At 40.0% G+C, this 25,539-nt stretch overlaps 2 protein-coding genes across 2 annotated transcripts in view; one reads left to right on the top strand and one right to left on the bottom strand.

Annotated features, from left to right (window-relative positions):
• The window catches only part of PRKCH (protein kinase C, eta), a 370,064-nt gene that overhangs the window by 274,047 nt on the left and 70,478 nt on the right, over nt 1-25,539 (bottom strand). The gene's annotated exons all lie outside the window — the stretch shown is intronic.
• Nucleotides 4-2,741, top strand: TMEM30B (transmembrane protein 30B; the record flags this gene model as incomplete). The annotated part of the gene is made up of 1 exon (XM_011978324.1): nt 4-2,741. A coding segment is annotated over one exon (432 nt), but the record flags the coding sequence as incomplete, so codon positions are not given.

The raw sequence follows: 25,539 nt of genomic DNA, 5'->3' as shown, positions 1-25,539 counted from the left end.
AACCCACCGCTGGTCAACGGCAGCCTGGCGCTGGCCTTCCAGGGCACGGCGCCCCCGCCCAACTGGCGCCGGCCGGTCTACGAGCTCAGCCCCGACCCCAACAACACCGGTTTCATCAACCAGGACTTCGTGGTGTGGATGCGCACGGCGGCGCTGCCCACGTTCCGCAAGCTGTATGCGCGCATCCGCCAGGGCAACTATTCGGCCGGGCTGCCGCGGGGCGCCTACCGCGTCAACATCACCTACAACTACCCGGTGCGCGCGTTCGGCGGCCACAAGCTCCTCATCTTCAGCAGCATCTCGTGGATGGGTGGCAAGAACCCCTTCCTCGGCATCGCCTACCTGGTCGTCGGCTCCCTCTGCATCCTCACTGGCTTTGTCATGCTGATCGTCTACATTCGCTACCAGGACCAGGACGACGACGACGAGGAGTGATTCCAGCTTTCCAGGGATCCTTCCTGCTTCTTGCCAAAACTCTTTCGAGCTTCTTCTGGCATCTCCTCCTCGCCCCTGGCCCAATTCCAACCTCTCCTCGCTTTTCCTCCCTTTGTGAATGAGGGGATCAGAGAAGGGAATTACCCCCTTGCTCTTGGGGGGCTCGCTAGACTGTCTTGCCGCGGGGAGGGATGTTGACTGCAGAGTGAAACATCATTGCAAACTCTTCCCACCTCCTTCACGACACCGAGTTGCCATGTGAGGTTCTTCAAGTTTGAGAATGGAAGGGATCCCTATGGAGACTCCTGTTCAACCCCTATCAGAGGAAGAGATTGAGAGACCTAGCAATATGAAGTAACTAAGATCAGGCAGCTGCAAGTGACTCCTGACTCTTGAGTCTAGAGCTTTTGCCACTACAATACTGTGGTTTTCTTTTCTTTGGTGAGGGGAGTGGGTTGGAATGGAGAGTGAGGCCCACAAATTACCTGCAGAGATGTGGAAGCGTGAGGGAGAACATGCTTGTTAAATATGCAGGTAGATTAGGAGACACCAACCAGAGATTCAGTCACAGTAAGGCTGGGATGAGACCCTCGAAGCTGTGTTTTAACAAACTCCTCTGGAGAGTCCCATACTCCCTCAAATTTGGGAATCACGACCCTGAACCAGGTTGGGCCTGAAGCAGTCAACTGAGTTCACTTTTTTGGATAGTAATTTGTTCCCAGGGGCAGTGACAACCATGATGTTCCAGGTTTGGTCTGGCACTCTGCCTTGAACGTAGGAAGCTCTTGATGACTTGTGGAATGAATTTTTAAAAAATCACTATCTCGGGAAAACTAGTTGGCATACAGAGTTGTAGGACAGGGTTTATGTTATTCATTTAATATTTTAGTATTTTGGTATAAAAGCAAACAGGCAAACTTTGCCAGGTACTGTGTAGAAACTCGAAAATGTGAGGCCAGTTTGTACAGTTCAGAGGAAATGCTTTAACGTAGAATCAGACAGCTGGAAGAGATCTTCGAGGGAAAGTAAGTTCCCTAAAGTCACATCTATGTCTCCTAGCTCAATCTTCTTTATCATTTAGTGTGCGTGTGTGTGTGTGTGTGTGTGTGTGTGTGTTTAGAAAGGGCTTCATACCTTTTCCCTTGTATCTGGAAAAAAATTTATCTTTTCAAATGAAATCTGTTGATTCCTAGTAATCATATTTGAATCAGTGCTAAGGCATATATAGTCTTTTATGTAAACTAGAATCTTAAGATTATTTGAACCTTTGAGATGACGTTAAAACTCAACTAAAATCATTCAATTGATTTTGATTGACTAACATCAATCAATATGTTTAAAGTTATTCTAAGAAGCAATCGTTTTATTTTTAAAAAACCTTGTATGGCAAAATAACTTTTAAAAAAACCCCTTTGTGATATCATCTTACCAGTTTATTTGTAAACGCAAACAGTTATTTGGTATTTGTCAGAATTCTTCAGTGCCTGCTATTAAGCTGTTTTCCAATTATTAATTTGATTATACTCATTCACTTAAAGCAGTGCAAGATCTTGAAGTATTTTTTTTAGCAGTTAAGTAATATTGAATTGTATTGAATAGTTTACATAGTTTATTCTAGTCTTTGAAAATTACTGAACAATGAACAATGTGCATGTCATTGACATCTGCCTTAGAACTTCTGGGACAATCCTGAATCAAGATATTCTATCCCATTATTTGCATATACCAAAAACACTTTGTTAATTCAATGTGTTGGCCTCCCAACTCCTGAACATGACACAATTTTATTATTAGATTTTGTATGGTGATTTTAGGCTATGAAAATATGATCATTATATGTACATAGAGAAATTTTTATTTGTTACAAATGTTTGAGCAGCTCACTAGCCCAGCCCTCCTCTATTTTGGGTAGGAGAATTTACTACATTTTTTACTATGTAGCTGAGAGCAACATGTATTTTGTTATTTTTAGAATGATCAGTATATTGCTATAAAATGTTAAATGAGGCTATGAAAGTTAAAGTATTCTGATTCTGATTAAATTAATGAATGTGGTTCCAGGCCCTGTTCTCCGGGTTTTTGAGAGAGAATAAAGGTTATGTTTGTCTTACCTTTGTTATCGACTTTGCTTGATTCTTTTGAACTATGATCTTAAAGGCACAAACAGCACTAGCCACTTTGCTAATTTCTTAATAGCAGATTTACACTGCAGCAAGAAAACCATCTTTTATAATAACATTCAGTTAAAATGAACTCAATTCATTGTTGACTTCCTAAAACAGAATTTGAACTTTATCAACCTCAACATGTATATAAACTAGATAGTCCTCAAATACTGTTTGAATTTAATAAATGTCAATTTAAAATTTTTTGTAGTGTTAAAAGTTATTAAAGAATGTGATCATAGTAGTCTTCTGCATTTTACTTGAATTATAAATTGCAATTATTTATTGGATATTTTGGACTTCAAAGCAGCAGAAACTTTAAAACTGAAGTGGGATACATTTTCCTGCAATGATCCCTTGTGCTGTAGCCTTTTGTCTGGTGTCTCAGGCTTCTTGTTGGCCTGAATTCCCTTGTTGCCCAGTAAATGTTCCCTGGCTGGAGGTATCTTCGGGAAGTGAGATAGAAAAGAGTGAACCTCAACAATTGGACTGGAAATGAGCTTTGACCTAACTTTGTAAAATAAAAGCACAAAAGAGAAAGTAAAGTAGTTGGTGAGAGCTCCTAAAACAGTAATATGTCACTGTATTTCCTCAGATGGTTAAAAAAATTAAAACAGTAATATGACACGAAAGATTTTCCGGGTATCTCCACAATCAAATCAACTAACCAATTTGCTCAGTATAAAATCATTATTGTTATTATTTTTGAGACAGAGTCTCACTGTGTTGCCCAGGCTGGAGTGCTATAATGTGACCTTGGCTGACTGCAACCTCCGTTTCCCGGGTTCAAGAGATTCTCATGTCTCAGCCTCCCAAATAGCTGAGATTACAGGTACACACCACCATGCCCAGCTAATTTTTTTGTACTTTTAGTAGAGATGGGGTTTCACCATGTTGGTCAGGCTGGTCTTGAACTTCTGACCTCAAATGATCTGCCCTCCTTGGCCTCCCAAAGTACTGGGATTACAGGTGTGAGCCACCAAACCTGGCCTATGTAATTATTAAAATTCAGAGACAGACTAAAAGTCTGGAATTTCCTTTAGAGCAAATACCACTTCATAATATATAATCAAAACCCTTTCTACCTTACTTAAAATCTGTTGCCGTCTTCCTGTCATGGGAGATCTCAACAATCTTGAGTTAACTCTCAGAGCTGCTGGTAGAGCTGCAAGGTCATCAACTAGTTCCCTATATGCCCTTGGATATAAGAAGTCCAAGGGCATATACGTAATTAAAAAGTAAATTCCCGGCCAGGCGTGGTGGCTCATGCCTGTAATCCCAGCACTTTGGGAGGCCGAGGTGGATGGATCAGTTGAGGTCAGGAGTTCGAGACCAGCCTGGCCAACATGGTAAAACCCCGCCTCTACTAAAAATACAAAAATCAGCCAGGCGTGGTGGTGGGCGCCTGTAGTGACTGCTACTCAGGAGGGTGAGGCAGGAGAATTGCTTGAACCTGAGAGCCAGAGGTTGCAGTAAGCCGAGATCATGCCACTGCACTCCAGCCTGGGTGACAGAGTGAGACTCTGTCTTAAAAAAAAAAAAAAAAAATTCCCTCTTCTGTTATTTTTATTGGACATTTCTTTGTGTACCAGACTTTTTTCTCTCTACCTAAAACAGAGCTGGCTGACTTTAGATGGCAATTTTTAAAAAAAAATTAACTTTAACTTTTTTCCCCAAGAGAATGTCTCTTAAGTCTCCTCCAACCAAAACAGAGTAGTTTTAAAAGAGTCATTAAGAAGGTCTTCATGAGCCTGAAGTATATTAAGGTCCCAAAGAGATTCTTACATCAGAGCAGCAGTTCATCAGGAATTTGCCAATTTTTCTAATAGTGTTGATGCTATGTACACAGGCATCCTCCATTATTTACCTGATTGTTAGCAATACAATACACTGACAATGCGTATTCAGGAAAAAATGTGTCCCCACTGCTTTGCCACCTTGCATTAAGATTGCCGTCATTAGCGGTACTCATGTCAATTAGGTTACCAGAGCACACCAGCATTCCTTTATTTAATGTACTTTGTTGTCCAAGTTCACTTAGGACAGAGAAAAATCCTGTGGCAATGAAACCCAACATAAACTTTGGGGGTTGTAGGGAGACAGGAGAGGAGAATAAAGGGAAAGATTAGGTCTGAAGCATGAGGCATTTTTCTGGAGAAGCAGGATACCTAGAAGGCAAGGGATTGGCAGCAAAGGAAACCCATGATGAGGGCAGGGCTCACCACCAGGACTCATTGATGACAAGGCCTTTGAGAAATTTAGTAAGCGAATGGTGGCTCACCTCTTTCTGAACCCCTTGGCTTGTCTTTTTGATCAATTTGAGTGTGATTTATCTTTTTCTTTAGAAGCAAAAGGTATTACTGTCAAGAACCTTAGCTAATAGCCTTGCCCTCTACATTGAGCTCTTAACTAAGTTCCTATTATAGTGGCTGAAACCTTACATTACCGATGAAAACTGTAAATGATGTGTCATTAATAATGATACTTTGTTCTTCTAAAAGGCCTTTGTTCTGAAAGTCCGAGGTGCTTAACACTACGTGGTCTCATTAATCTTATCCATCAAAATGCATGAAGTGTTAGAAAGTCATCAAGACCAATGAGGTAGAAATACATTCCTTTATATTTTGCTCAGTTTTGTACAGAACTCTATAAAAGTAAGTAATGTTCTAAAAAAAATAGGAAGCGTAACTTCTGGATGAGGCAATGACAATCATTGGAATGGACTATGAGTATTTTCAAAGGAAGACCTGATTAATTCTTGTTATTTTAATAAGTAAAAGACATCTCCAATTTTTGTTAAAGAATCCAAAATGGGAAAGGAAACATTTCCTATTCATGCTAAGTGACAGCATGTAAAACAGTTTCTATTCTTTTTGTTTTTTCCTACAGGTCTTGAAGGATGAAGGCTTATCTGTTATTTCAATGTAGTTTACAAACAACTGAATTGTGGTCTTAAGTTTTACTTAGATGAGCTAATTAGCTCATATATTCCCTTTCATGTATCTTTAAGAACATTACTGAACATCATACATATAAGTGGCATAATCTGTGTCTCCAACCCTAACTTCTTTCCAAACTCACATTTCCAAAAACCTCTTGAACACATCTGAATGCCCTCCCTATAGGTACCAAAACTTCTGTGTGGGCCATACTAACTTCATCGGCCACTTCTCCAAACTCATCCTTCCAAGAATAGCATCAGATGCTGAAAATGACTCCTGTATCCACTCAAGGACCCCTGAATTTCCTCCCTGACTTCTTCCTTTCTGTTTCCTCTTAGAATCAACCTAGTTATCAGATCCCGTTGCTTCTATATTCCAAATGCACTTTCAGTCAATTCTCTTATCACTTCCCTGGCCCAGGGCTTTGCTATTTCTCTTCTGAAAGTTGGAGAAGCCTCCTTCCCGGGCTCCAGTTTATTTTCCACATCACAGCCACAATGAGCTACACAAAACAAGTCTCATCATGTTACCCCTCAATGCAAAATCGCTCATGTCTACCTACAGCCTACAGGAGAAAGTAAACTCCTCAGCAGGACATACACACCTTCATGGTTGGCCTCGTTCTAAGTCTTCATCCACTTTTCCTCCAACACCCCACCGAATTCCAGCCGTATTGAATGATTTGAAGAGGCCCTAACCTCTGTGTCTTTGCTTATGCTGGTCTTGCTCCTCCACCTGACCACCAGAATCTACTCATTCATTCTTCCTTAAGACTTGACTCCGTATTTTCATCCTCTGTGAAGTTCTTTGCAAGTCTTCTTTGCCTCTCCCACACCCTGTCCTTATGCTAGTCCTCTCTTGGTACTCACTCCATTTCTTTCTGGAGCATTTTCCATGTGCCTAGAAGCTGATTATTCATTTATCTATCTCCATATTCAGGCTGCTAGTCCCACGAGAGCTGATAATTTTTTTCTCATTCATCCTTATTATTGCCAGTGCCAAGTACCATAACGAGCACATGATGGGTCCTCAAACATGTGTTGAATGACAACTAGGAAACCAATGACTCCACTACTTTCTTACCACTGAACATTTTATTTCTTACAATATAGATGAATGCATAGAAAATAATTCAGGAAATTATTGGATGCAGAGCTGCATCTAATAATGTAAGATGCAGAGATGGCACTCTAAACATTGAAAATCTTAAAGAGAGCTGAGAATGCACATATATTCTTAACAGCATGGAAATGCTCAACGTATCCCATCTGGATAACTTAAACATACAGTCAGGTTTTCCTCCATAAATTAATTTGCAGAAATGAATAGCAGATGGGTTACATTAGTTCACTGATAGTGAGGATAGTTACTTTATGCTCAAAAGTAATCAATATCTTTCCTATTAAACTCCAGTATGTTAATGAATGTTCACATTTTTGTGGTGCTTCTTTGTGAAAGAGAATTTTTTACTTACTGTAATATTCTATAATAAAATGTAAATAAACATTGCTTTCCCCTGCCAGGTAATTACCCCAGAATCCATTTAAATGAAAGTAGTATTTGCAGAGAAATATCCAGAAAGGAAGGAAGAAAATAAATGGAATAGTAGTTGTCCCATTTGCTGGCTGGTGTTTGGTTTATAGCATTTGGCACATCTTGATATCTACATAATAGTAGTTTTAAAGCCATAAATAATATTTTACAGAGGTCACACCATAGTTATTTAAGTTCAGGGGTTTATTTCCCTGAGCACTAAGTAGCTATGAATGAATTATGTTTGGTCTGATCTGCCACAGAAGGGCCATAAACCTCCAACTCATAGCAAACCGCAGAATATTACTTCAATACGTCAGGAAAAATGTACATGTAAAAGAATAATGCATGATAAGGGAAAGGTATTTTTTTTTTTAAGTAATATATGTTACTGGGCAGGAGCTATAAAATTTTGTTATGTTAAACTTTCCTCTGATTCTGGAAAACAAGTTAAGACATGGCTTTGCATTGTCTGCCCTCAGCCAGTAAAGCAGGCTGTGGAACCAGAGGAGGGACCCAGGAAAGAGAATCCAGCCCTGAGTAAGGAACAGTTTCTCCTCCCTGCACCTCCGATAGCTGAAAACAAAGAAAAGTTGCAAGATCACAAGAGGTGATTTTATCAACTTTTTTTACTGCCAGCATTCTTTTTCAATGACTCCCAGGCAAGTGTTTTTGTAGATACTCAGAAGCAAGGGTGCAGACCATTTTTAGCCTTAAGATGCAATTCACTTTAAAAATGAAATCTATGGGCCAGGCGTGATGGCTCATGCCTGTAATCCCAGCACTTTGGGAGGCCGAGGAGGGTGGATCACCTGAGGTCAGAAGATCGAGACCAGCCTGGCCGACATGGTGAAAACCTGTCTCTACTGAAAATACAAAAACTAGCCGGCTGTGGTGGCGCATGCCTGTAGTCCCAGCTACTCAGGAGTCTGAGGCAGGAGAATCGCTTGAACCTGGGAGGTGGAGGTTGCAGTGAGCCTAGACCACGCCATTGCACACTAGCCTGGTTAACAGACTGAGACACTGAGACTCTGTCTCAAAAAAAAAAAAAAAAGGAAGAAGAAAGAAACCTACTTAAAATTCTGTTGAGCACATACAGCTTACCAGACATCACACTAAGTGATTTCCCTTGGTTTACTCATGTCATCTTTAAACACCCCTAATATTATCCCCATTACGCAAATTCAGAAACAGAGGTTTGGAGAGAGAAAGAAATTGGTCCAGTGTTATGCAGCTGGTTGGGGACAGCCAGGATTCCAGCTGAGGGCAGTGTGACTTCAGAAGCTCCCTGGCTATTCAAGTCAGCAATGACAAAACAAATAGCTGCCATTTGTTGAGCACTTTCCAGGCAATGTTCTAAGTGCTTTGCCTATCACATTGTATTCCTCACAACAATCCTATGAAGTAGGTACTAATATTAACTGCATTTCACAGATGAGGAAGCCAACTTCAGAGAGGTTAAATTACTAGTCTAAGGCAGCACAGGTAGTAAGGAGAGCCAGAATTTAAACCAGGTTGGGCGACTGAGACGCTCGCTAAAGGAGTCAACTTCTCATCCTCTAATTTTCTTTTAGTTTTTATGAAAATAATGATTAATCATGAATGTTAAGACTAAATCTGTGAAGGAACAAGAATAGTCAAGACAGCCCTGAAAAAGAACTGGAGTTGAAGGTGTGAGAAGGTGGAGGGGGATTTCACTTGACCTACGAGAAATGAAGACTTAATTGGAAAGCTTTAGTGACTTGGACAGGGTGATTTTAGTGTAGGGTAGACAAGTAGACCAATGGAACAGAATACAGAGAAATTCATACTATAATGAAAAACACAGAAAAGATAACAATTTAGGAGAGTGGTTACCCCTGGGAGAGAAGGGGTGAGTGGCGGCAGGGAGAGCAAACAGGTGTATCAAAGTACTGGTAATACTGTGGGAGGTGGGTACACTAGTGTCCATCTTGCTATTATTCCTTAAGTTGTGCATACTTTGTTATACACCCTTTAGCACTGATAAAATAATAACAGTCTGGGGGATTTACTCTGTGCTGATGAAAATGTGGGCAGGGAGTCTAAGACTTACACTTTCATGACACCTTTACTTGTTTGTGTTTTTGTTTTTTGAGACAGGGTCTTGCTCTGCCACCCAGGCTGCAGTGCAGTGATGCAATCACAGCTCACTGCAGCCATGACCTCCTGGGCCCAAGTGATCCTCCCACCTCAGCCTCCCGAGTAGAATGAACTACATGCATGTGACATCACACCCAACTAATTTTTAAATTTTTTTATAGAGACAGGGTCTTGCTATGTGGGACTCGTTGGCCTTCAACTCCTTATGCAGTCCTCCCTCCTCAGTCTCCCTAAGTGCTAGGATTACAGGTGTGAGCCATCACATCATACCTTTAGAATGTACTTTTTTCTGTGTTGCATCCAGTGCTTCTATGGACTCAAGTAATGCACAAGGTTAGAATAATTCATTCCTAAGCATTTGCAACCTCATTAAGAAATTTGGATAATTTTAAAATGTGTTTTCTTTAAGTTGAAAAACAAAAATGACATTAGGTGAACTACTGCCCAGTACACTTCATTTTAATGGAAAGTTCAAAAGAACACAGGCGCCCCTGCAGGTAAGTCTCCTTGCAGTTTTGGTGAGTATAGACACTGTATGAAGGAGGCAAAACCCTGGCCACTGCTAGTGTGGAGAGGTGGCTTTTGTATCACTGGATACCCATAGCACCAAAGCCATGACATCTCCTCATTGTCTTTTTTCTTTTTAAAAAATGTTTGTGGAGACAGGGGTCTTACTCCGTTGACCGAGCTGGTCTCGAATCCCTGGCCTCAAATGGTCCTCCTGCCTTGGCCTCCCAAAGTGCTGGGATTACAGGTGTGAGCCACCGTGCCCAACCTCATTGTCTTTCATCAGAGCAGAAAGCGGGAGGCCATGCAATCTAAGTAGAAATTAACCCCAAGACAGAAATCTTGGGAAGGGAATAAGTATATTTTAGCCACATTTCCTCAAATTTACTACCAAAGGTAAACTCAGCAGCCAAGCAGTAGGCTCCGTGCCAGCCCCTTTGCATGTCATAGAGTCTTGCATTTTTCCTGCGCTGTACACCCGGGTGCTGGGGAAGGACGTTCTACAGAACTGAGAAAAGGATTCAACTCTTGCCACCTGGGCCCCTGAAGTCACCTCTCCGTGGCCTTGGTGCCCCTGACGGGGCCGGTGGCCGGAGCCTGACTGCAGAGACACGGAACGCAGTGTATGATTTCTCAGGTTGATGTCGGTCCAATCTGTAATGAGAATCCCGTTTCTAAAGATGTGCGCTACTGCCCTCCACTGGACATAGACAGAATCACCAGCATTTAATTACCTTTGGGTCTAATGCAAATAACAGTAAAAAAAAAAAAAAAAAAAAAATCTGCTCTTAAGTGATTGTATACGTGCATGTGAAATAGTAGCTATAAAAATTAAAGCTCCTCAGAAAACCAAATACCGCACGTTCTCACTTATAAGTGAAAGCTAAAGGATGAGAACACATGGACGCATAGAGGCGAACAACACACACTGGGGCCCATCAGAGGGTGGAGGGTGGGAGGAGTGAGAAGATCAGGAAAAATAACTAACGGGTACTAGGCTTAATACCTGGGTGATGAAATGTACAACAAACCCCCATAACGTGAGTTTACCTATGTAACAAACCTGCACGTGCACCCCTGAACTTAAAACTTAAATAAAAATTAATTAATTAATTAATTAATTAATTAAAGTTCCTGAGAGTAAATAAAGTTTGGATGTTTATAAATTTTATGATAATGATGTGACTTTCTATACATTCCGATTAAGTGATCAAAAAAATTTAATTTTTATTCAAATAACAATATTTTCTGCAATATAATTCTAGTGGTTACTACAAATTTCCCTTTTTTCTCCAAAAAAACTTTTTCACAAATGTGTTAGTTTTACCACTATGTCATAAAGAAAAAATTCTTGGCTCTAACGTTGGAAAAGTACACGTCATTTACTTTGTCATAAACACAGGCACAAAAAATGGAAAAGACTGCCACTTTTCTTCTTGCCACCAAATGGCTTTGCCAAATACAAAGAATATGTCTTTTTACTTTTGAAACTGTATTTTTTTTTTAAGTGGAAGACCGATAAATATTGGCAGATGCCTTTCCCAGGAACTGTATGAAACTGACTCACAGCTTAATGGACTGACTGATACACTCACAATAGTCACTTCTTTCTGGAGCAGAAAGCCTCCAGAGTATTTCTAGAAGTGAAATTAAGTATGCCCAGTTAGCATTCTATGAATTGCTTTGAATTGCTTATACTGGAACGTCATTCAATCAAAGCAAAAAGCTTTAGGTGGGAATGATTTAAACTTTGCCTACTTTTCTGAGGTTGATATTGAACATAAGAAATAAATTTTTTTTGGTGGGGGGCAGAGTCTTGCCCTGTCACCCAGGTTGGAGTGCAATGGTATGATCTCGGCTCTCTGTAACCTCCGCCTCCTGGGTTCAAGCGAGTCTTCTGCCTCATCTCCCAAGTGGCTGGGATTACAGGCATGCACCACCATGCCCACCTAATTTTTTGTGTTTTTAGTAGAGCCGGGGTTTCACCATGTTGGCCAGGCTGGTCTCGAACTCCTGACCTCAGGTGACCCGCCCGCCTCGGCCCCCCAAAGTGCTGGGGTTACAAGTGTGAGCCATCGCACCTGGCCAGAAATCCAAATTTTTGTAAACTATTTTTAAATTGTGTGTAAGCGAATCTGATACCATTCTTTAATACCAAAACAAATATTTCTTCCATTCTAAGCTGCACTTTCCCCCCTACATTTTAACATTTCTAAAATCAGGATGTATCTCAAAGTCTTGGCTTCTCACAATCCATGTCATTTTACAATTGCTGGCACTTAGACTCGCTGTCAGCCAGGTAATGGTCAGGATGTAGTTGTCATTGTGCAGTATTGTCATATTTTGGGGTAAAACACTGCATTGTGTACAATAACATAGACATTGAAGATTCTGTCTCTAAGGGATTCTGAAGAGTTGGACTCTGAACATGAAGGAATTTTAGGAAAATCTTAGCCAAAATAAACCTTAGTTTATTTTAAATATATTTTTCTTGTCATGTCAGCAGAAGCATGATACATAAGAAAAATCTATCTAAACAAATATAAAAGAACCCTTTTAATAAGGATAAAGTACAAAAAACTTAAATGTAAAAAATTATTAGGTGATATTTTAATTGGCAACATTTTCTTTCTTAGTGGTACATTAAGTAATGGTGCATCTTATGATTCTAGATGTCTTAAATTCAATAAATTATACAGTATAACAACAGGACGGTGGAAAAAATGCTTTTGAATTCAAAACCAGATGACATAAGATAGCATTAACTGAAAAGGTGTATTCACTCAATTTCCACTGCCTGCGCTATCAATCCATTCTGAGAAGAAAATGTAATTTTTAAAATGCTCTCACTCCTCTGATGTAAACGAATACTAAAAGAATAAAACAGTGTACTGGATGCCAACATGAATCAGCTCGTCAGCCTTCAGCATCTCGCTATAATTATTGGATTCAGTCCAACCAACCTTCAGGATCACAAGAAAGGTAGGTGAGGGGCTCAGAGATCAAAGCTGACATGTAGTTCATCTGAAGCCCATATAATATACCTCACTGGAAGGATGCACTTGGGGATAGAGTGTCAGAAGAGTGAGAATATTAAAGAGTCTTTCTCAGTCCCCGAGGTCTCCTTGGACCGGGAAGCTTTGCTGGATAGGCATACATCACGGCTCCGAGCATTACATCCCGCTGTACTCTCTCAATCTGAATTGTCTGTGAGTGTGTAAAGTTGATGACCACATATAAATCACAGTTATTTCTGTTGACAGGAAATAAAGTTAGACTATCAGACATACTCAGAGCCAATATCTGCTTTCATGTTTTTCAAAGTTATAGGGAAAAGATGTCTTCCATTATTATGAACGTATTGTCAGAGTGAAGACTGAGCCAGTTCTGTAGCCTCCAGGTCCTTTTCTCCGCCAAGAATGGAAACCATGCTGTGATAAAACGTTGCCAAAGGAGAGTTCCAAATAAAAGCCTCCCAGTCTGTTTAGACTTCGCGTGGTTGAAGACTCCCTTCAACGCCACCCTCTACCATCCCGCCCAAGGAATGAAGTTTTTGCTTTTCCTTCAAAAACTGTGTTTCTTGTTCCCCATCACCCATCCCCATCTCCTCATCTCCCTCCCTAGGCTCTGTTTCAGCAAAGCTCGGGGAATCAGAATTTTTTTTAGTGTACACAGATTCTTACATCAGTTTTAGGGCCTCTATTAGCATAAAATGTACACAAATAAGTGCAGTAGCAGGCATATAGATAAATCAGGCATATAAAGCCATTTCTAGCTACACATTCTTATAAGACAATTCCTCTCTTGGTCCTTTGTAAAACAAGTTTCCATCTGTCTTTGCTGAAGGTCCATGTTTCAGTGCCGAGTCAAGCCACTGATTCGGAGGCTCATGAATGATTTTCCTATGGTTGCCTGCAATGCACTTTACTTTTTATGCACCTTCAGAAGTTCCTTGCTTTTAAAAATGTTCTTACTTTCTTGCTTTATGCAGCTTCAGGGGCTATTTATCACTGCATACTTTCTGAACCTATAATTTTTATTTATTTATTTATTTGTTGGTTTTTGGAGATGGAGTCTCGCTCTGTTGCCCAGGCTGGAGTTCAGTGGCACAATCTCAGCTCACTGCAACCTCTGCCTCCCAGGTTCAAGCAACTTTCCTGCCTCAGCCTCCTGAGTAGCTGGGATTACAGGCGCACGCCACCACACCCGGCTAATTTTTGTATTTTTAGTAGAGTCAGGGTTTCACCACATTGGCCAGTCTAGTCTCGAACCCCTGACCTCAAGTTATCCACCCACCTCAGCCTCCCGGAGTGCTGGGATTACAAGCATGAGCCACCGTGTCCAGCCAAGGACCTATAATTTTTCTAAAAGCTTCAGTAGTCTTTAAAACTCTTTCTCCCTCTTGGAGAATCCCTTTTCACATTCTTGGGGGTAATCTCAGCTCACTGCAACCTCTGCCTCCCAGGTTCAAGTGATTCTCCTGCCTCAGCCTCCGGAGCAGCTAGGATTACAGGCGCACACCACCATGCTTGGCTAATTTTTGTATTCTTAGTAGAGACGGGGTTTTGCTATGTTGACCAGACTGGTCTCGAACTCCTCACCTCAAGTGATCCTCCTACCTCATCCTTCCAGAGTGCTGGGATTACAGGTATGAGCCACTGCACCTGGCTGGGGGCTCTTATTTGGAGCTCTCCCTAGATCTTATTCTCCTAGCCCAGTCTCACCCTAAGCAAACATTAGCACTGTACAGTAATGTAGCAATATTTCAGTTTTATGTTTTCAAGCCCAGACTAAAATGACTCTAACTTCAAAGACGATTTGGTGTGGGGCTTATTAAAGGTGCTCTTAGTGGCAGAGGGGTGACAGAGAGAAGCACTGCCTTGGAAGGTGGTGATCCTGAGTGATGGTCCGTTTTCTGCCAATACCTAAGTATGTGACCTGGAAAAGTTATTTCATGTTCTGTGTCTCCTCTGTAAAGCGAGGGTTTTTGTTTTTTGAGACAAGGTCATGCTCTGTCACACAGGCTGGAGTGCAATGGCATGATCTTGGCTCACTGCAGCTTCCGCCTTCCAGACTCAAGAGATTCTCCCACCACAACCTCCCAAGTAACTAGGACTGCAGCTGCTCACCACCATGCCTGGCTAATTTTTGTATTTTTTGTAGAGACAGGGTTTCAATATGTTGCCCAAGCTGGTCTCAAACTCCTGGGTTCCAGCAATCCGCCGACCTTGGCTTCTCAAAGTGCTGAGATTACAGACATGAGCCACCGCACCCGCCTGGGATGGTTTCTTGAGGAGAAATGCAATTGTCAAAATTGCAAGGGTTCGTAACAGAGGATAACCCTGTTATTTTCCACTGAGAATTTGAAAAAGGTTATGTTGAGGATTGTTTTGGATTTGTTTCCTTCTAATGTCAACTTCTAACCTTTAAAATAAAATGTAATGACATGCTTATGCTAGTCCCCAACACGTGGTAGGGAAGGAACACTGGGTGACTGTGTTTTAAGATCACTTAAACATCTTTCTATTTCAACCCCAGCCCAACACACCATTCCCCATCCCTCCTTACTCTCCTCACTAACAGCATAGACGCTTCTAAAAAACAAACTCAAACTGCGTCATGGACCACAGTAGCCAAAATCTAAGGAATTCAACCCTCTCTGTTTCACTGCCAAGCACTATCCCAAAAAGGTCACTGATCTTTGAAATCAGTGAGCCCTGAAGCCCGCTGAAGGGGGTCAAAAGAGTTAAAAGATTCCAGATGGGGCCAGAGTAGCCTCTCCAATTTCTTCTGCCTGTGTTGCTCATTCAGGGTGACCTGTACAGGTCACTAAATCTCTATGTGCTTTCAACTCCCCATTTATAAAATTTGGCTGATATTGATTTCTAAGATATTTGGAGATAGTTGAATTAGGGTTACCGCAAAGAGCAAATTCCCTAGCTGATTTTTGTGTTACTACTAGTGAAGGCCCTAGGCACAATTCAACAGTCAGAAAGCGGCAATGAACGAGAAATTGCTGAAATCGGCCAAATCAGGCTTTCTTAGCTCTGGAGCCCTGCTGCCCAATTAAATCTGCACATTCACATTGGACAACATCTAGTTTATAACGGCAAATATTTAATTAGTGGAACCTTAGGACTGGCAATGCTACTTCCAACCCATGTAACAAGATACCCTAAGCTTGAAAAGCAAACCCTGTAAACTTAAACTACTGTAAAATTATAAAGTTTAACATAAAAATGGAAAATCTTTAAATAGCCGTTTTGTGCAATGTTCTTAACAGACAAGACTGCCACACAATGGAACTGTGTAACTGCTAGCAGCAGGCACTCCAGGAAGATAAAATAAACTGGCTTTATGGACCTGAGGAATTGATTTTTAATGAGATTCTGCTTGGCTGTAACGGCATCCTGAGAGGGCGATCCAGTTTCCATGGCCTCTGGTATACAGTTATAAGGTGCAGAGCAAGGACTCAGTTAAACAATGCCCATGCATTTGCCCTTTTAGCATATGAGATTAAATAAAATAAGGATGTTGTTCTTAGACATTCTCCAGAAACTGCATGTGCGCGTGCATACACACACCCACACTACTCTGACTTCAGATGCTTTTCCTTAGACATTACCTGCTTGTATATCCTAAATTTTAGAGGACTTGACCCTTGAAGTTATAGGCATGTGTTCATATTTCTCTACCAGGGTATAACAATGCATAATTAGATGAACTTGGCTGATTATTTTGTATTCCATTACCTGGAGATATTTATGCTTATATATAAATATGTACAGCAATGGCTATGGATACAAATAGGTATAGATAGATATATGGCCATAGATAATTGGCAATAGAATTGAGAAGGCAGTGTAGTATATTGGTTAAGAGATCCAGCTTTGAATCTTGCCTCTGCCCCTTCCTAGCTGTGTGTTCTTAGGCATATTAATCAACTTCTCTGAGCCTCAACTTTATCTTCCATAAATGTGGACAGTAACACCAATTTTACAAGGTTGTAGTAAAGATTAAATGATACAGAAACACACAATAATATAAATGAATCTTAGCAATATAATATTAAAGGAAAAAATTAATCTCCAAAGATTATATATAGCATATTTTTTCATAAAGTTAAAGCTAAATAACATTGAAGTCTATATGTTTACGAGTTCATACAGCAGCAATAGAATCATATGCAAAAAAGAAAAAGAATGATAAACACAAGGTCCAGGGTGATGATTACTTTGAATGAGAGGGAATAAGGGAGAATGGGAGGGAGAGAGGATCAAATAGGGAGACAACTGGTTATAGTCAAGGTGCTAGTTTGTGATGGAGCGGCGGGCTTGTGAACACATATAATGAACAAAAATAAGTAGTCAACTAAATGAAACTAGTAAACTAGCCACAAATGGACTAATGATGAGAATATGTCATGAACCAACGAATATGATTAATCCAATTCTGTGGACTGGATGGTCAAAGAAAAAGAAGATTAAATGAGATAATGTATATTTAAGTGATTAACACAATGTTAGGCCTTTAGTAAGCACTCGAGAAAATCTTAGGTAGATGGCTGGGTATTTCTACATACATACATATGTATCCTTATCCTTAATTAATTTGGTTTTCCCCAGCATCATCCACTTCCCCTCCCCCCCATTTTCCCTATTTTTTGATTTCCTCATTTTTTTTTCTGTTGCATCATCTGGGTTTAGAAAAATCCTTCGCTTTTCAATTTTTAAAAACCTTGAGACATGATTTACATACAATGCCATGTACAGATCTTAGGTGTTCAGCTCCATGCATTTTGTCTGCTGTATTCACAAACATAATCATGATTCAAAACAAGATATAGACTATTCCCATCACCCCAAAAAGTTTCTTTGTGTCCCTTCCCACTCAATTATCCCCTTGCCAAAGGCAACTTCTTTCTGACTTCTGTCATCTCTCACTGTAGATTAATTTTGCCCATTTGTCATATAAATGAATCATACTGCTTGTATTCGTTTATATCCAGCTTCTTTTGATCACCACGAGGCTTTTGAGATTCTGTATCATGCTGTGTATCTGTAGTTCATTCTTTTTTATTGCTGAGTAGTGTTTTGTCATATGAATATGCAACTTGGTTATCCTTCCTTTCTACTGTGAATGGACGTCTGGGCTGTTTCCAGTTTGGAGCTATTATGAGTAATGCTGCTAATGCTGCTCTGAATGTTCTTTTTTTTTTTTTTTTTTAGACAGAGTCTCACTCTGTCACTGGGCTGGAGTGCAGTAGTGCCGATCTTGGCTCACTGCAACCTCCACTTCCCAGGTTCAAGCGATTCTCCTGCCTCAGCCTCCCAAGTAGCTGGTATTAAAGGTGCCCACCGCGACGCCCAGCTTGTATTTTTAGTAGAGACGGGTTTCACTATGTTGGCCAGGCTGGTCATATACTCCTGACCCCATGATTCACCTGCCTCGGCCTCCCAAAGTGCTGGCATTATAGGCGTGAGCTACCATGCCCAGTGCTGCTCTGAATATTCTTAAATGATTATTTCTGTGGACATATCTTTTGATTTCTCTCAGGTAATACCTAGGACTGGAATTGCTGAGTTGTAGGGTGGATGCCTGTTTATCTTTATGAGAAACTGCCGGTTTTCCAAAGGAGTTGAATCATTCAAAATCCTTAACTCTGTAACCCCTAACTCTACACCAGCAAGAATCCTTTTGTGTCAGGTCCGTGTCTTTTAACAACTCTAAAAGGATTCCTAGGCCAAGAAAAATAAATTTTTTAAAAAAGATATGGATGTAAATGGCAACAGATGAATTTAGACTTGTCTGATGGTAGAATGTGCCAAGTCAGAACAGCAAGAGAGTCCTTCCCTGCTGATTCAGACCTCGAAATAAATCATATTTAAGAATATGACTTGGGTGAAGTGTGAGCCCAAATCATATGTTCTCCAGCTGGGTGGATGCCCCTTTCTGCTCTTGGCCTCAGCAGCCACACCAAATAATCTTTTTGGGAATGGGTGGGTGACCGATGGTAGGGACATTAATTGCCTTCTATTGGCTGGTTGATTTGGCTGTAAAGAGAAATGCCTGCCCAATTCCCAGAGAGCTTACATCTGTTTCTCATACAGCTCAGCCACCCATGCTGCTTCAACTATTCCCTACTGCTGGCCAGGCCACCACTTTATTGATTTTTTCCCTTGCCCTTTTAAAAAGATGAAAGTTCCTAAAAGCTTTTTGCATGTGCATGTGTGTGTTGGTGACGACAATGGTTTAGTTTAGCAAACTAAGCAGCAGCCAGGTAAGTCATCCCTGGGTTTGTTGGTTTGTTTGGTTTTTTTGTTGGTGGTGGTGGTATTGTTTTTGGAACTGATTACTCTAGGATTGTGCACCCCCAGTGGTGGAGCTGACAGGAGCATAATAATTAGAATGTGCTGACAACAACTTAAAGATAATTAGTTGACAATGAGTTGAGACCTCATGAACCCCTTTAACACCTCAAGGTTTGTGATTAAAATGAAATACTTGGAAATCCCTTAAAGTACATCTTGTCTTCCTACCAGAAGTTATTTAGGTACAGCCAGAATATTTGATATTTCTTTGACATGTCTTTCATTTCATGTTTTGTGATTATCCACAAAGGTTAGCATTATTTCTGTGGAAATCAATAGATTAAAGGATTTGTGGTTTTACTCACGAACCTATTATTTTGCTTCTTTCCCCAACAATGATCTCCCACTCTCATCCAGCCTTTTAACTAAGTGATGTTCAAACATTTTTTAAGAAAAAAAATCATCCTTTTGTTCTTACAGTTTACATGGATTGATAAAGTTAACTATGATTTACTGAAATTATTCCAACTGAAAGTTTAATGGCTACAGAATGCCACCATAACAATTCACGGGTGTGCATATGTTTAGATGAACCTGGGATATTTCACAAATCTGCTAGCCTCAGCTTCCAATAAACATATGATAGTTTTTATTTTTCTTGATGGGTCCTCAATAAATATTTAATAGATGGAAGAATTGATGCTGAGATTCCATGATTTTCTAGAATTTATTCAGTTTCACTCTGCCTCCAAAATAGACTCCATTTAAACCCATAGAGGTAAAACCTAGTGATTCTGTCCTTTGCTCCTAAATGTTTCTTAGGAGAGTAGTTTCAGTGCTTCTGGGACAATGCAATTACACTACATATTAAACTTCAAATATCAAACAACATTCTAATATTTCGGAAGGGTTGAAATTAGCTTTATTTTCATTGTAAAATGTTAATCACCTGTAAAGCTAGAACCTTAATATCAGTTATATTATTTAGACATGTAATCAGTTATACCATTTAGACATTGAAACCATTTATTTGATACAGAAGTTTTGCATGAATGAGGCCAAATTTGTTCACTTCCAGGATACTGGTCCTTAATCTTTTCTGGGTCACAGACCCATTTGGGAATATGGTGACATCTGTGAACTCCCTGGTCCAGATAAAGGCTTGGTCACTTATACGCCAAATTTACTGGATTTCTGGGGATTGATGGATTCCAGATTAATATTCTCACATCATCTGTAACGGATGATTTTAACCTTTCAGACATGTTGGTTATTCATCTGTAAAACAAATAAGGGGAAAATGGACCAACTGTGAACAGATCGTATTCAAATTGGAACTAGGATTTGAGTGAACTACGCTAGTTAGAAATCCAAGCAGGAAAAAAAAAATGCTTTGTTATAAAATAAAGGTCAAGTGTGCAGTGGAGATTTATTGAAAAGATTAATTGACCAGAGCTCTAGGCTAGTGCTTCTCACAGTGTAATGTGTGTGACTGCTTCAACAGATTTAGCAGAGATGCTTGTTTAAAATGCTTATTCCTAGGTCCCACCTCAGCAGACTCAACAGGTATCTTCTTTGATAGGAGCTGAGCCCCTGAATTTCAGTTTCACAAGATTTCCAGGTGATTCTTATGTGCAGCCAGGTTTGAGAATCTGTCTCTTCCACTCTTATTCTTAACATGACCTCTTCTGCAAAGCATTTTATTTATATTGGTATCGTTAGTCAGTCAGTGTGAATGAAGATCTTCCATAAATGCCCAGAAAATGCTTTTGATAACTCCAATTTGGGTAGTGAATGTCATCAGAGAGCCCTCTGGAAAGCAGCTGCAAACAATTGTCACTCCGCTCCGCTTACCATCAGAGGAAGGCCACTTTAGATCGGCCCATCACATTGTTTCATTTTTTGGTACTTAGTCATTTGTTACAATAAAAATTAAGTTACAGGAAAGGAACACTCTGACAGGATAATGGACTCCCACTCAGAAGAAACCAGTCTGCCTCCAATTCATCACGGCATTTATAGTGCATTAGAAGACATCACAGTGACAACATCATTCCTTTGGGGCAGGAAGAAAAGCCAGATTGAGTGGGAAAGAGGGAATTTACTTTGTGAACTTGGCAAAAGTGAAATAAAAATAGAATCCAGGGGTGGTTTAAATTGCCATGTTCAGCAAAGGATGAGGAAAGAGCTAACAATCACTGAGACTAACATTCCAATATGTTAAAAAATTAGCTTATTTCACCTTGCATCACATGAGTAGTTTGTGGGTTAAAACGAAATGGTTGCCTGAGCAATAACAGAGAGGCATGTAGAAAATGGGCAAAGTTAAGGCCATTTAAAACGATTAAAGCCCATAAAATATTTTGCAAATATAAAGTCCTGGAGGGAACTTTAATAATAATATTTGTCCAATAGACTGGGCCAAAGATATCTATATTGTCTTGGCATTTTAATTGGAGGATTGAAGTATAATTATAAAATCATAAAAAATCTATGTCTGTGTTCTCGTAAAAGTAGAAATGATTACTCGATGTTGGAAAGTAATGTTTTGGAACATAGGAGCTGAAGGACTGTGGCGCTGGGTGGGTATGTCTGCCAACTTAGACCCAGGAACTTAATAACTTTATAGTATTTTTACTATTATACCCTACATCATGTTAAACCTGGGAAAAAAAATAAAAGGGGGTACCAGGCAACTTTGTACAATGAAAGTGATGTCTTAATTTTTTAAGGTAACTCTTTTTAAAACTTCACTTTTTATTAAAATAACATCATTTCATAGATCCTGGATACTTTTTTTTTTTGGTCCAGGTTTCCCCTTAATAAAATATTTAATTCACTTAAGAGTCTCTTTGAACAAAAACCTGTGTGGTCTCATTTTCTTTCCCTGTCAATCTGTGTTATTTCCAGGGTGAAAGGTAATTTTGACCATAAACATGGTTTCCATCACACATTTCTAATTTTAACCTATTTGTCTCAGTTTGATTTACATTGGGGTCCAGAGCAAATTAACTATTGTGAGTTTTTATTGAAAATTAATTAGGTGGCTAAAGTGCCCATGGCAGAATCTCTGCCAGTACGTTTCTCTCTCAGTCGCCAGTCTTCTCCAGTTAAAACACCTAGCAACTTAAAAAAAATCCATAAAACGAATGATATAATTAGTTCCAGAGTGGAACTCAATCTCTTTGAAATCAGATGCTTTCTTCTAATGCTGAAGTGCCATGCTATAGCAAGCATTTTATAGTATCAGGGGATTGTCCTGGGAGTGAAGAGTGCTCGTTCTAGCTGAATCACCTCACATGACTTACAAAAGGTGTCCTTGTGGTACTAAATATAGCTGCATCTCTGATCTGATTCCTAAGTCAAGGCAAGGAGAGACAGGAAGCTAGGTTTACAATATTGTAAGGTGAAAAATAAGCTACCCAGGTTGGGAAATAGACTCCATGAATGTGTGTGTATGCTTGTGTGTGTGTGTGTGTGTGTGTGTGTGTGTGTGTGTCTGTGACAGACAGACAGAGAGAGAGATCTTATACTTAGGAAAAGGCAGGATGTAAATGTGATTTATTGTAAATAGTTCTACAACATTAAAATGAGTTTTTATTTTCTATGTATGCTGCTTCAAAGAAGAGCTCTGTGGGCTCATAAAAATGCAGAGAACAAATAGGGGCCTCTAAGTCCAATTTATATGCCATGCCCACTGTGCACTGAGACACATATAATCTGTAAAATGTCAGCTTCAAAGTTCCACCGAGATCGGTGTTAACCCTGACCTCTGACCTCGCCGCCTCTGGCTGGGCCTGCGTGCTTTCTTTACCAGCTGTTTTAGATAAATGTGTTCCATTTTTAAGAGATTGTCTCAGCATTTTTTTACATGAATAGTGGTAATATTATTAACTCTCACTGGAGAAACCACCTTTTCTAAGAGGGCTTTACAAAAGAACCAATCATTTCATGCCCCATGCAGAGAGTAGTGGATTAATAAATATGTCATTGTACTGAAAATATTTAAACAACTTTGGGAGAAAGGAGAAAGGCACACAACAAAAGGAAAGCATATTAGTAGTGTTTCCTGTCAAAATACACAGAGGAAGCACTTTATTTGGACCATTTTCTCCTTAAAGAGACATGGCGGGCCAAGATAAACACAGTGAAGGAATCTGGTTTATCCCACTTTGGAGATTGGAGATCATCAGCTCAACCAAAGCTATGAGACCAAAACCAGGTTTTCTCTCTTGAGGCTGCTAAGTGAAGCCATTGACAGAGGCAAGCAGATAGATTTAGCGGATCAATACTGCATAGTTAAGTGGTATATAAGGTTTCTTCCATGATCAAGTGGACCAATTCACAAACTAGGATTAATTAGTAAAAAATTCGGAGCAACAAATACAATTTTAAAATAGAGGATTTACCCAACCAAGACAATAAACAATGGTTTCAGCCAGAGTCTGGGGATGTTTTTACACTTCAACAAAACAAAGAAAATCCTGAATTAATGTTTACTGAGGGCTTCCTGGATGCAAGGTAATTTCGATGCGGGGCGAGTTTAGGATAGAAAAAGTATAATTTCTATTAACCCGAATAATTAATTTTTCAGGATCAAGAAGCCAGTACAATTTTGCATAGACGAGCATTGTCTTCAGGAAAAATAAGCACAGATGGAATCAAAGCTATGACAGGACATAGCCCACATGTAGTGGGCTTCACTGACGGTGCTGTGCTCAGAAATCAGCTCTGGGGAATTCAGGTTAGCAACTGGAAAATGGAATACTATTCTATTTGCTAAGGGAGGTCATGACAGGAGACAAAGGAAGAAAAGGATACCAAATAAAAATAGACCACCTTTTTGTATGATTCATTCAGGAGCCAATTTCATGCATTCCTGGTCAGCTTTTACTCGGTCTTGGTATTTTTCATCTTTGGTGATGAGACAGAAGTTCTGGCTGGTACCCATTTTGACAAGTCATGGAACTGTGATTTGTGACATGCTCAAAATTTAAATCGATGAGTAAAAACATAAAACCTTGAAATTGTCACAACCCCTTCAAGTGCAAATACACTTGAAATAGAATCCCAGACTCTCACCACTAAACTTTATGCACTAGGACAGTTTAGAATCCTTTCATGTGTAGACTGACATCGTTTTGAGTGAACAACCCGCAATTATAATTTTTTAACATTAAAAAGTTCCTTCAAATAGATAAGACTGCCTTAAACCACTAGAGACATCACTTTGAAAGGATATATATGTTCACTCCAGGATGTCGTATTATTAGGAAATTTGGCACTCCCAAATGTGTTACCCAAAATTATGAAGTCTAGACCAGGTGAGAAGACTGTTTCTGAAACTAATCCTGTAGTATTGTCCCTTTTAAGTGGTTGCTTTCATGAACCAGCCAGTATTTATATATTATTATAAAGATAATACCCCTACTCACCTCATAAGGCTGTTTTGAGAATTAATTAATGTTTGCCAAGTACTTTGAGCTCTGTAGATGAAAGGTGGAGTGGAAATGCTAAGTATTATTATTATTTTAATCTGTATTTGAACTTGCCTCTTATAAGACTGCCTTTTTTTAAAGATAATAATCGCTTCTTCGGACAGAAAGAGGAAAAATTGCCTCATCCACAATTGGACTTTTATAAGGAGGACAGGTGTGATTATTAGGATTTGGCCTAAAGAATAGATTGAAGCAGATGACACACTTCAAAAGAATGTGTTCCCAATCTCAAGAACTCTCTGGGAAGTCTCACAAGTGTCAAGTTCATCCTGTGATCCCTGCTGAGATATGGCCAAATGTAAAGGCCAGGACCAGCTGGGTGTTTACATGGCATATAAATAACAACACAAACCTGGTCAATTAACCTCTTTGCTGCTTGGTTTAAGTGAGTCCCACAACCTGCCTAATGACCAGAAAGAAACTCCCTCAATCCTGCTAAGAGGTTAAAGGATGATGTTGAGAAACTGATTTGAGAGGAATTGAATGTGCTGTTCTAGGTTCACAATCCTGATAGTGCAGCAATAAGGGCTGCCACAATCTTGAAGGGTCCATTTGAGAGAGTGTGGGACTGCAGTGAGGATGGAGCAGCACAGCTCTCCCAGGCAGGGGATGGTGTCTTGGTTACTCGCGGATCTGCATCAGCGCCCTTCTTGGCACCTGGCAGGCGGCAGTACAGAGCTGGTGAAGGAGGAATGAAAGAGGAAGCCATGTTGCACTGACGATGGTTCCGGGGTGCCAGTCTATACCAGAAGAACCGGACTCTCCCTAGAAAAGAGTTTGAAATTCCCTGGAGATTTCTGACCATGTCCTTTGGAAGAAATGTTCATACAGCCAGAGAAACCTTAAAATCAACTTGTTTTTATTCTTGCCCAAAATTAAAGGTTTGCCTACCAACAACTTTCCTCTCAAAAACTGACATCTATGATTGGCAATCTTTTAGTGGGTTTTTTTGTTTGTTTTGTTTTTTAAACGGGGTCTGTCACCCGGGCTGGAGTGCAGTGGTGTAATCACAGCTCACTGCAGCCTC

This window comes from Mandrillus leucophaeus, unplaced genomic scaffold, assembly GCF_000951045.1.
Source record: "Mandrillus leucophaeus isolate KB7577 unplaced genomic scaffold, Mleu.le_1.0 Scaffold192, whole genome shotgun sequence".
Lineage (NCBI taxonomy): Eukaryota > Metazoa > Chordata > Mammalia > Primates > Cercopithecidae > Mandrillus > Mandrillus leucophaeus.
Note: the sequence above shows the minus strand (reverse complement) of the source record. Positions and strands in the feature narration are given on the sequence as shown.